Here is a 13,213-nt window from a genome sequence, read left to right as displayed (position 1 = left end):
CATTACAAATGTTGAGGGTAAAAGGGTAAAAAAGTTTGGAAGGAACAGGAATAGGATAGGTTTTTAAATAAATTTGAAAGAAATTAAAAGCGGAAAGCTATGTACAGGAAACAAAAATAGAGTAGGGTGCAAGAAGAAGACAAAGATCAGAGGAAAACGACAGGGAGGAAGTTGGAGGAATAAGGAAAGTCATGAGATGTAGGGCCTTACCTGGAGACAAACACAGTAAATTACTTTTTGGGTTACTTAGAAAAATGGGAAGTGACATGGTTAGCAGTATGCGTGAAGTACATGTGATGTTTCCTTTCATTTGTAAGTGATGGGATTTTTAGCCTAGTAGAGCAGTTATTTTTCATGCTGGCTAGTAATCCTCTTGCAGTGGATATTGAATACTTTTTTGAATATTGAAAATTTTATCTTTTGGTCCTAGTTTCAATTCTATCCTTTTCCTTCAGCTACACTAAAAGAACACAATATGAACTCCTCCTCATCTACCACTGATTTGCCTGGGTGTAGAATATCTCAGTCTTTGCTTGGACGCCAGACAGATTCTGGGTCTACAAGCCCATCCTCACCAGATTTTACCATTAGCACTTTGTGCAAATCTGGTGTTACAGGAGCGCCATCAGGGAGTACCGGTACTTTATCCTCTGTGTCCTGGTCTCAGAGTCAGTGGATTTCCTTTGCTGATGAACTTCTTACAATTAGACACACAAGCACAGACAAGAAGGACCCCCAAAGATTGCATTTTAAACCTGAAAATGCCTGCCTTGCCTCTTCTGCCTTGCTTGGGAATTATTCCAGCGGCTGTGCTTCTGAGGATCAAAGTGACCTTTTCAATAATACTATATGCCATGAACAATTACTCATTGAAGAAACTGGCACTACTGCTGAAATTTCTTCTGCATCATCTTCAGCACTACTGGACTTTAGTTTAGTGTCTTCTTGTGCTCATACAAATAAGGGTATGACAAGCATGCATTGTGTACTGCTTTTTGCTAATAGCTGATTCCAAAAAGAAAGCTTTGGAATTATTTTTCTTTTTGTTATTATTGCTCACCTGATGTTAAAATTAACTCATCTTCTTACTTTGAATATACTAAACTGCTTGTTAGCACCAACTTCCTTGACAGTTAGGACAATGTAGTAAATATTCAGCTTGAAATAATAAAAATTCAAATTATTCAATTGAAAGCATTGCTTTCTCTTAACTGTGCAGAGCTTTACTTTTCTAGAAATAGGAATGTCTATGGGATGTGGGACAGCAGCGAGATGTTAAAGATTTAAGTGATTGAATTTGCGAAAACAATTCCGTTCCCAAATGGCTTTGTATAAATATTTTCATATTAAATAAATAAATTGGATTTAAAACTGTTCCTTTTCAACACCCAGTATTTTGAAGCACAGATGCTATCATGGTAATGCTACATACTAAGCGGGCAAAGGAAAGTGCATTTGGGCAAGCATGCCATGACTCATTGAATACCTCTGGTACTGCCACAGACTACTCAGTGTTTAGTATGCACTGTTGTCTTGGGGCATAATAAGAATTTTACAGGAATGACTGATATTTTAGAAGTTAATTTATCTGGGGACATTTGAGTTTGCAGCTCATAAGGTGGATGTGGTCAGTATTAGCCTAATTTCCTTCTTCCCAAGTCAGTGATGAAACTCCTGTACTTAAATGACAGCAGAGTTGTGCTGAATGGCTGAGACCACTCCCCACTTAAAAGTTGCCTTTTAAATAATATTAACTAATTTAATTTAAAAAGAACCATCCAGAATAATTTGAGGGAGACAACAGGATGTGCTGCAACAACATAGTCATATATTAGGATTTCAGTTTGATTTGGAGTTAATTTTATATCTGGCATACTCATTGGATAGGATCTAACATTTATTTTGAAATACAGTTCTATTCGTTCAATTCAGAAAAGTGACTTTGTAAAAGTGGCATCTTTGTACTGCTGCCACCATCTGTTAGTTGTTTGTTAGGTTTAGAAGGACATGGGGGCAGGTGGTTTTTTAAACATCTTATAGCTCAGCTAAACAATTATTAATATATTAATAAAAACAAGTAGGAGTTAGTGTGTTCTTACAATCAACAGAGTAATTTATCTCTTACACTGGTGTATACTTATTGAAGTCAGTGGTATTTCAGTGGGCAAAATTTTATATAAGCAGTTATGCCATTGTCAGCCAGGATGAAATATGAATTTCCACTGAATTTTCCATTTGTGGTGAGACATTAAGTACTATCCTATATTCTGAATCCACATCAATTATACATAAGAGGAAACTCGGTTAAACCATCTTTTTGCATACAAACCTCCAAGAAAAGCTGGTATAAAATCATTTGAGAGCAATGAGAAAGCCCATGATGCCATTTTTTTAGGGTCACTTTTCAGGGTATCACATGGTCCCATTTTAAAAGCATTTGTGATTTGTGGTAAATCTTACAGAATGGAGCTTGTAAGATAGGAACTTCTAACCGAAACTTAACTTCCAGTTGTTCTGTTCAAGTGAGTATGTATTTATGTTCAGTGTGACTTTTCTAATATTTGTTTCCTTAAATTTGCTTTCTTTCAGCAAGGCCCACAACTCCTCTCTCTGTAGGCACCATTGTACCCCCTCCAAGGCCTGCTTCAAGAACAAAGCTGTCTACTGGGAAACTTAGTGGGATTAATGAAATAGTATGTATTGATTGTTTCTTAATTTTCCATTGTAACTGTATTTTAGATACACCTTTCATTTACACTGTTACAGTGGAGTTATTTTCCAGCTAATGTTCAAAGAATCACATAAGCAGATTTTCACCGTTGGCAGTCAGGCATGGAAGGTGTTCATGGTAATTATTTTACTATAACAAAGTAATTCTTAACAGAACTATGAAGGTCCAAAACATAATTTTTGCATCAGCTGAATGTTTTTAATTGAATGAATCAGTAATTTGATAATGAAGGGATAGCAAGTGTATGAATTTGAAGTTTTCAAAATGTAAAATACTAGAGAGGTTACTAACAAAGCTCCATTGATTCAGGGATATCACCAAAGCTTTGCGGAATGCATGGCATTAAGCAGATCTTTATCAGTCCTGTGTTGACACAAGTAGCCCTGCTGTGACTTCTCCCTGCACTTGCCCTTGGTGCGGGTTGGTGGAGAAGGGAAGTGGCAGGCTGCAGCAGCTGCCCGTTGGGATAGTGAGAGGCTACTCACTTGCCTGCATCTCTGCTTACGGCCCGCAGTGCAGGTCCACCTGCTGATACGGAGCGTGGCAAAGAATGCAGATACGCAGACAGCATGTCAGACCAAGCTGTGCTAGTAGTAGGGTTCTTTGGGTTTCATTTGACTTACTGACTTGCACAAATCTTACCATGGTAAGATCCTCTTACTCTCTTTCGAAGTAGCAAGGTATTTTCACCATGTTCTTGTTAGGGACAAAATTCTGGTCTTATGCTTTGACAAAACTGAAACATTTTAAACTGTTCTGTATTTTTGTAAGTTCAGAATAGGGTTCATTTTGACATTCTTTTCTCATTCCAATATAAAATTGTAGTAATTGGTCTTAAACCAAGGAATCTGTTCTTCATGTCATCATAATTAAAGAGACAAATTTAGCTGGTACTGTTCTGCTATAAAGTAAGATTCTGCACAAAGATGCATTCATTTTATACTGTTATTTTAGAAATTGGCTATTACCTGTATACAAGTGGAAGCTTGTCAGTTGTCTTCCACTCCTATTACAATTTCCATAGTCTGTATAAAAAGCTACATACTCAGCAACAAGTGTGACAGAACCAAAATTAAAAAAAAAAAAAACCACAAAAAAACCCCAAAAACGAAAAACCCCAAACAACCAAACAGTTAAGTGAATCATAAAACCACCCAGAGATTTAGGATGGAAGGGACTTTTGAAGATCTCTAGGCCAACCTCCTGCTCAAAGAAGGTCCAAAGAAGGTTGCTTAGGGACATGCTGAGTTTTGAAAATATCCAGAGAGGGAAATCTTAATATCTCTTTAGGCAACCAGTCCCAGGGTTTAACCATGAGGTTATAAGAAGGAATTTTGTCCCTGAGTTCCTTTGCTGTAGCTCTTGCATCTCTGAGAAGGGCCTGTCTCCTCCTCCTTTGTACCCTCTTTTAGCTAGTAAAGGACTGCTAGTAGATCCTTCCTTAGACTTCTGTTCTCCAGGCTGAACAAACCCAGGTTCTTGAGATTGTCCCTCTCTCTCACTTACTCCAGTCTCAACTATTTTAGTTGCCCTCTGCTGGACTCGGTTCCAGTTTGTTAGTAGCTCTCCTTTAGCTCTGTAAATCCACATTTGTTGCACACATACACAGGGCTGTAGGCTTAGGTTCCGCTACAGTGTTATAGCACAATTATTGACCAGCTGCTACGTAATCAAATATATTAGACTTAACTACCCAGGCAAAAAATTAATAATGGTAATCTATGAAATAATGGAATTGATTCCAATGGAAAATGTGGATTCTCTGTTTTACTGTAAACCCCAGGGTAGATAAAGCAATAAAGGAATTGTGTTAAGAAACACTGTGAAATTGACTGGGGCATGAAAGTAAGACTCTTTACAGTCTTTTTTTCATCTCTTTAAAACCACATTATGTAATACTTTTGTAATCTCTTTTGTTCAGCCTAGGCCATTCAGCCCTCCGTTGACTTCTAACTCAAGTCCACCTCCTGCAGCTCCCTTGGCACGTGCAGAGAGCATTTCCTCAATATCCTCTTCTGCATCCCTCAGTGCAGCAAACACACCTACAGTTGGTAAGTTAAAGTAACCATTTTAACTTATTTTAGAAATAGCATAATTCTGCCACTAGGTTCCATTGGACTTAGTTGTTCCATACGTGAGTCCAGTCTAGGTACTTCAAGCATCCTTTGCAATACCTGCTTCTAAATGACACAGAAAGACAGGAGAGTGGATTAATTAGATTAGACCATAGATCAAATTATGGCATGTTCTTCAGAGAAATATTTTTCAAAATTAATATTCCATGGGTTCTTATTTGGTATGCTTGTATATCCATTCATCAAGCACAAAATGTTAACATGTATTTGTTCAGATATTATTATATAGGTGCAGAAATATTTTGGGATACTGATAAATTTGAATGAATACAAATGTTCTTAAAATGGAGTCCTTTTATGCTCTTTTTATTTTATTTGTTATCCTGTAATTGCAGTTTCCAAAAAATTAAACTAATGCATCTTTTTCTTCAAGTTAGTGAAGTATATAAGCTAAACAGAGGTGTTTAGTAAAAGCAAAACAAACATCCAAAAAAATATGATGAAAAGCAAATGTGTTGCCACTAATTTCATGTTTTTAAAGGAAAGTCCTTCAGTTTTGGTATTTGGTTATAACAAATCAAAAGGAGAGTTATTAGGGTCTTTTGGTTTGTTGTGGGTTTATTTAAGATGTTTTAACTTGTTTCTTTAGCAGAAAAGTATTTAGTTCCTGGACATTATTACAACTTAAACCCCAAATTAAATCAGATTCTTGAGTTAGCACTCAGTTGGTTATCTGTGAATGTTACTCATGTGAAGGATTCCTTGCCCAGGCTCAGCAGCTCAGGAGAGCATCTGCACAGCTTCTAGTGGGAGTTCTGCAGTGAAAGCAGTGCAGCAGTTGCCACCCTATGCAGGACCAGAACTAGTAAGGTCTGCCCAGCCTTAGGTGCTACAGTTCAGTGTACACCAGTTTTCCAAATGCTGAGAAGAACCATCACAGAAAGATAACTGGTATTTTGGTTGCCAAAGTCCATCTGGGCTCACATCCTCAGGCCTCAGCACTGGTAGCAAGGAACCAGCAGTTGGCAGCAGCATCAATAACACCAGCTCTGAGTGTGTGTGTTGTTGGGGACAGTGACAGAGTGAAATCATGAGATGAGGGAGGACATAAGGAGGTATGTGCTGACACCAAGGTTTGACATGGTTATTAACCTGGCCTAGCAAAAATAAACAAAGCCAGTTCCATCTGCACTGACTGTTTGAATTAAATAGTCCTGAAGGGCTGGGAAGGACAGTGCAAACAGCTGAAAGGCTTTGGCACATGAGGATATACTCTGCACTCCATTCTCTATTCTTTTTTTCTCTCTATTCTCTATTCTATAATATTCTCTCTATTTTGCACAAACCAGTGTTCCCCTTACCCCATTTGTTCTGAATAATGGAAAGTTTAATGGAGACTCTAATTTTCCAAGCGAACTTTAAGGCATGCATAATTGAATGTTGCTTTTATGCTTTAGCCTTGTTTTAATTTGCAAAGTATTTTTATATACATTGATTTTTTTAACATCTATTTTTGCTTGAAATATTTTGTTTTCTTGCAATGTTCTGTTTCATTTAAATGTAATAGAGGATGATCTTTTCATTGGAAATCTTCCCACAATTGAAAAGCTTTGTGAGACACCACCAGGTATTGTACTCAAAGCAGATTTACATGTTAACTAATCATCCTAATACACTACATCTAATAAAATTGTATTTCTTTTGAAATAAGTTTCTCCAGCTATTCCTGGTACCTGGGAGATACAAGTATTTTGAACTCTCAATTACTTAACACGTTTTATTTTGCTGAAATCACCAAAACTTGATATAACTGCTTTTATGTAATTTCTGTCTATCCCCCTGCTCCTCAGCCCCCCAAAACAAGCTGAAATTCCGTCTCACTTCTTTGGTTTGTCATTACTACTTTCTTTCAAGTAAAGTGAATACATTTTCACTTTGACAATCCTTATTCTCATAAGACAAGTAGGTAAAAATATTTCTGTATTTACATGTAATACAAATATTTGATAACAAAGATAGTCTTTTTCAAAAAATATTTTGTTTTCATGACAGCAATTTAGCCAATATTAAAATTGTCTGAATCTTTGTTCCTAAACTGATCTAAAACCATTTGATCAGGTTTATTTATTTGCCCATTTTATGACCAATGATAAAGTCTTTTGTCCTGCAGTTTGGCATCTTCCTTGAGTGTGTCAATGCAACTGTTGGCATGGTTGTATCACCGGCTGTTGTGTCAGCACAGCTCAGGGGCTGTTAATGAGGCGGAGGCAGGTAGCAGGGCATCAAAGCAAGTTTTGCTGTTACTGCTGAGGGTACTAGAACTGCAGCCTTAAGCTCGGCTGCAGCCTGAGATGCAGCAAGCCCACCTTGGTGCGGCTCTGTGACGTCCCGTCCCTCTGAGAGCTTGCAGCAGGCGTGGAAGGCCCTGAAGTTGGATATCACTGCATCACATGGTGTTTTCAGCAGCCAGATAACAAACCAATGACTTCTGGAGTTAGGTTAAACAGTTATGCTTGCTTCAATTTATTGTTGTTTAGGAGAATCCTTAGATTTTTGATGAATCAAAGAGTGATGAACAGTGAGGGCAGAAGCAAATAAGAGAGAAGTGATCTCATTTGTAGTCCCTCAAATACATCTTGGAGAAGTGTGTGAAAGAGAGAGAGTGTGTGTGTGTGAGTGTGTGTGTGTGTGTATTTGCTTTGGTGTTCCCCAAAAACAGTGTAAGTAGTGTTGTTATTTGCAATAAATTTCACTCGCCACTCAAGAAATCAGTCTTTGTCTTTCACTGATAGGAATATAATTTATATATTTGCATTATTCTTCATGATTTTCAGATACTAGACCTGTGAAGGACGTCCAGACTTCCTTTTTGCTTCTGAAAGAGCTGAGGAGGCACAGCCACAGTTTTAGAGTAATTAGGATTAGTTTGCCATGAGCAGTATTATATGGATGAGCAGGATTATATGTATTGTAAAGTATTCTACAGTATGAAAGAAAAATTCTCATTTTGCTCATGAAAAGAGAAAGATTGCGCCTCCTTTTTGATAGATAATATTATGTGATACAGGCCATTTCAGCAGTGGTACAAAAAATTATTAAGATGCTCTCCACTGTGCTGCTGCACTAATAAAAAGATGGAACTTCCAGTATGGTCTTTTATATTCAGTACAGATATAAAACACTGGCAAAAAGTAAAATCTCATGAGAACTGGTTTCATCAATTGTACGCACATATTTCAAAAAGCTGTAGCATGAGGTCAGAGTTGATTTTTATAGCCATGCATTGGAATTGTGTTGTTTTGGCAAAGTCTTCTGTGAAGGCTTCTCCAGCAATTTCTCCTGGGGAATTGTAGTCTTTGTTGGGTGAAATAGTCAAAAGAATATTCAACAGTTTGCTTATGTGGGGTAATATTAATGCATTTGCATTTAAATTCATGCATACTTTAAGTGAAGTCTTTGCATTTCTCTGGCCATGTTATCATGCATTCTTCGGTACAATAAGCATACAGTAGAGGGGTTTTTTTTAAGTATCCTAGTCAATGTCTAATTTTCTTTGAATCTGTTGACTTCACTCTCCTCTGTAGCCATTTTAGTGCAGTGTTGCTCTGTCTCATATGTATTTCCTTGTGTCCATTTACATAATGTCATACTGATAGTCCTGTTTTCTTAGGCTGCTAAGCAGTGTTTTGATGGTACAACTGTACTGTACTATGTTTATATTTTTCTACATATATATCGAGTAATACTTCAGATGCTACTGTGACCTTGATGGTAGTAACCTCTTGTGAAAATTACAGATGTAGTAAACCATTCTGAAATCTATTGCTAAGCTCTTTGAAAATTAAACCTATACACTGTATGTATGTATTCTAGGTGTTTCACGTGGTCCCAGCCCTGTCAGCCTTGGAAACCAGGACACCTTGCCTGTTGCAGTAGCCCTTACTGAATCTGTTAACGCCTACTTTAAAGGAGCAGATCCCACAAAGTTAGTTAAATAGTGAATTGTTTTGAATGTAATAAATTACAATAAAAAAACACACCGGGTTTATTTTTTATATTTTTGGGGGAAAATGTATATATATTAGAAGGGGGATTCAAAGGGGTCTTTTTGTCCCCTGTGTAAATGACAACAGTGGCTTGTTGCTCTGTATTGGCGGGCATCCCACTGGGAATTCATATATCCCTGCTTTACAAAAATGTGTTCAACGAGAACACTGAAACTGAGAAGTTTTTTATCATAGTCAGGTAGGTGCTACATGTATATTTGGGCAACTAAAAGCACCTCATTCCCTCTGTCACATCCCTTGCTATGCTACTTAGACCTCGCCTAAGCATAGTTGTGCCATGTTTTTCAAAGCCTGAAAAATATCCACCAAGACTACTGTATGCTTAACCAGCTAAACTTTTTTCTTTACTTATTTCATCTGACTTCCAAGATGAAAATGACAGTACATTGTCACATTACCCATATTTGAAATTTCAGTCATCAGATTATGAAAGCATAGTGATTGCTTTAAAATTAGTATTAAAATTAGACAGTTAATGAGTTGCAATGAAACTGATATTTTCTTTCTCTTCTAGATGCATTGTGAAGATTACTGGTGATATGACTGTATCATTCCCAAGTGGGATTATTAAAGTCTTCACCAGCAACCCATCTCCAGCTGTGCTCTGCTTCAGGGTGAAAAACACAAGCAAACTAGAGCAGATTCTTCCAAATGCACAACTTGTATACAGGTTTTGTATTTTTTTAATATAATAGCAAACTACGTGATTTGTAAAATCTGAATTGTTATATATGTAAATCTGAATTCTCTACAGTCTTGTTGATTTGGTAATACATAATTTAATTTCCTGAATTAGTCTTGCTCAGCTCAGTTCTCTCCACTGCCACCATTAAAAATCTCAGTGATTACTGGACTTGAAAACTCTGCTGAGTATAACAGCCATAAAAATTACTTTGTAAATGTAGCTGTGTTTTTACATGCATTTTATGAATTATTTCTTTTTACAGTAGTAACTGGTAAGATTAAATGATGAAACAGTAGATTTAAATGGAAAACAAGTAGTAGGAGCTACACCTAATCTCATTTGTCAGTTACTGGTGTATTTTTAAACTGTGTCATTTCTACAGTAGATCAGATCAGCTACATAACTGTATCTCCTAGGTGTATAGCAGCATGTTTGGGAGAATTCTTAAGAAAAATGTTTGCCAATTGAGTAGGATAAGTGTTGAAATCACAGCATTTGGAGATCTTTTAAAAAAATCTTAAAAGCTGTAATTATTGAGCAGACATCTGTTTCAGCTGAGCGGTTTCTATTTTATTTATGGGATAAATTATTTGAAAACAAGTTAAATACTTTTAGATGCTACATTTTATAAATTACTGAATTAAAGACTCAAACCATATGCATCTATTCTTTTGTATTTAATTTCATTTTGATCATTCATAATATAATGAATGATTCATACAAATTTAAACTTCATTGCTTTTTGACATGAAAGTTTATAACTGGAATGTTAGCAGAGCTGTATATGACAGGGTGAATTATACTGGAAAAGTACGTATTGAAAAAAAATAAAAATGGTATTCTTGTGTGAGTGCAATAACACTTCATTAGTTAGAGAGGATGCATGTAATGATATTTACAAAGTTAAACCCAAATAATAGTAATTTGACTTTTCGTCATATATTGCAAAGGGTATCATTTGCTTGGTGTTTGTAAAGTTTTTAATGAGAGTGATATTTGTTGTGATGTCCAAATTTCTGATTTGAATTTAACTTGGTTGTAGACCAGCAGTAAGATTGTACTACTGGTTTCGTTTATTTAAGTTGTGGAAGGCCTCTGTAGTGATACATGTTTATATTTTACTGAAAATGGAAATTTCATTAATTGCAACAGTGTATTGAGAACGAAATTCTAAGAAAATTGTACAGAATACTGGTACATAAGTTACTGTTCTAGGATATTGAACACATTGCAGTCATATTTACTTTTACTCTGCAGACACACTCTGTACTCCTCTTTAGGGATGAATGTAGCTCCTTACTGTATCCGTAGACATTCAGATGAGGTCTTTGATTCTTCAGTGATGTGAATTTTGGTTTTGAATCAGTTTTCTTAAAAGCTTCATCCTTATTCAAAATAAGGCTGATGCAACCAGAGCTGAAAATATTCTCGATCTGCAGAACACCATGCTCCAGTACCTCCCAAACAGGATTTTGCTTTTGCAGTCATGTACACTCTTTCCTACATATAGAAGTGATATATAAATTGTTACTAAGATTGAATGCAACTATAAGTATCTGAGAAACAATTGTCTATAATAATCTGAAAATCACTTTTAACTGAACAGATTTTGAAAGCTCACACTGTACAAATATATGACAGTATGGTTACACATACAGCACATCTTAATTCAGTGCATATGTCATAACCCAAGCTAATTATGATTTTAGGATTTATTCCAAATTGGATAATGTTCCTCTTCAAATCCCACTTTCATCCCCATGTCCCACACATCCTTAAGGCACCTAATTTTATTAAAATTGTGTTTTATTAAGTGTAAAATCCCAATTCAGCACTAACTCCGTTTTGTGATACAGATCATCATTGGAGGAAACTCACTGCTCCACAACCTGGAAGGAGAACTTTTACCAGATAAAACAAACAGTTAATTTGTCTTAATATTTAGGAAGGTACAATTATGTGTAATAAAGCGTTAGAACAAATTCTTGCTTGAAATAGTGAGGAAGAGGAAAGATCTAATCTTAATTTTTAGAGATCCAAAATAATAACTCACCGTTGCCTTTTGACTTACCTTTCTTCCTTGTAGTGATCAGTCACAAAGTGACTCCAGTACTAAGGATTTCTGGATGAACATGCAAGCTATAACCGTCTACCTCAAGAAATTATCAGAGCAGAATCCATCTGCATCCTATTACAATGTGGATGTTTTAAAGTATCAGGTAAACACTTTTTTTTCCCTTTGGAAATTTTAAGGCATATTTGGTATGTACACAGAAATTAAAAGAATTGTTCTTTGCCTGCTAGCATGCAGATGAACTGTCATCTGTCATCTAGGCCAGTCCTGGATATGTCACTGTTTACAATGCATAGGCTCTGCCTAGACTTAGTGCCTTCCTGCTACACTTATGTCATTCCCTTGGATTCATGACCTGTTTCAGCTTGCTCACACATCACTCTAGTTCACAAGTGCAAGCTTCAGACATTGCTTCTTTAGGTATTTGTTAGCAAAGCCAAATTTTCCTTGAATTTAGGAGTTTTGGTGGGAGGTTGGTTGAGTTTGTAGTGGTACTGTCTTTGAGATTATAGTTGCCCAAGTTTTGGATGCTGTAGCTGATGAATTCTGATATATGAGAACGTCTGATATTCTGACCTCTCACAATGTAATGGAACATCTCATCCTGGAAACCATTTACAGGCACACAAAGGACAAGAAGGTCGTCAGGAATAGTCAGCATGGATTTACCAAAGAAAAGTCATGCTTGACCAACCTGATGAACTTATGTGATAAAGAGACTACCCTGGTGGATGAGGGGAGAGCAGTGGATATTGTCTACTTAGACTTCAGGAAGGCTTTTGATGTTGTTTCCCATAGCATCCTCCCAGAGAAGCTGGTGAAGTACAGGCTGAATGAGCAGACACTGAGGTGGACTGAAAACTAGCTGAATAGCCAGGCCCGGAGGGTGACGGTCAGTGGCATGACATCTAGTTGGAGGCTAGTAACTAGCAGCATACCCCAGGGGTCAATACTGAGTTTACAGTCCTGTTTGACAGCTTCATTAATGATCTGGATGGTAGGGCAGAGTGTGCCCTCAGCAAGTTTGCTAATGACACTGAACTGGGAGGACCTTTTGGATACACCAGAGGGTCATTCTGCCCTCCAGAGAGACCTCAACCAGCTGAAGAAACGGGTTGACAGGAACCTCATGAAGTTCAACAAGAAGAAGCATACCTGGGGAGGAACAACCCCATGCACCAATATATGCTGGGGGCCGCCCAGCTGGAAATCAGCTTGGCAAAAAAGGACCTGGGGGTCCTGGGGGACACCATGATGAACAGGAGCTATCATGTACCCTTGCTGCAAAGGCAGCAAATGGTCTCATGGACTGCATTGGGCAGAGTATTGCTAGTAGGGCAGGGGAGATGATCCTTCACTTCTCAGCACTGATGAGGCCACACCTGGAGTACTGTGTCCAGTTCTGGGTGGTCCGTTGCAAGAGGGCCATGGACATACTGGAGAGAGTCCAGTAAAGGGCCACAAAGGTGATGAAGTATCTGTCCTGCAAAGAAAGGCTCAGAGAGCTAGGACTGTTCAGCCTGGAGAAGGGAAGGCTCAGGGGGGATCTTACCAGTGTATACAAATACCTGAAGGGAGATT

At 37.4% G+C, this 13,213-nt stretch overlaps 1 protein-coding gene across 8 annotated transcripts in view; it reads left to right on the top strand.

Annotated features, from left to right (window-relative positions):
• FCHO2 (FCH and mu domain containing endocytic adaptor 2) overlaps positions 1-13,213 on the top strand; it is a 99,953-nt gene that overhangs the window by 77,381 nt on the left and 9,359 nt on the right. For 4 of the 8 annotated variants that reach the window (XM_080372228.1, XM_080372227.1, XM_080372233.1 and 1 more), the window contains 6 exons: positions 456-965; positions 2,590-2,693; positions 4,653-4,782; positions 8,680-8,791; positions 9,388-9,543; positions 11,645-11,777. In XM_080372228.1, the coding sequence (XP_080228354.1) occupies positions 456-965; positions 2,590-2,693; positions 4,653-4,782; positions 8,680-8,791; positions 9,388-9,543; positions 11,645-11,777 (1,145 nt within the window). The other 4 variants (XM_080372231.1, XM_080372230.1, XM_080372234.1 and 1 more) reach the window with 3 other exon arrangements.

Source organism: Falco punctatus (genome assembly GCF_963210335.1).
Source record: "Falco punctatus genome assembly, chromosome: Z".
Taxonomy (NCBI): domain Eukaryota; kingdom Metazoa; phylum Chordata; class Aves; order Falconiformes; family Falconidae; genus Falco; species Falco punctatus.
This window is presented reverse-complemented; position numbering and strand designations above follow the sequence as displayed.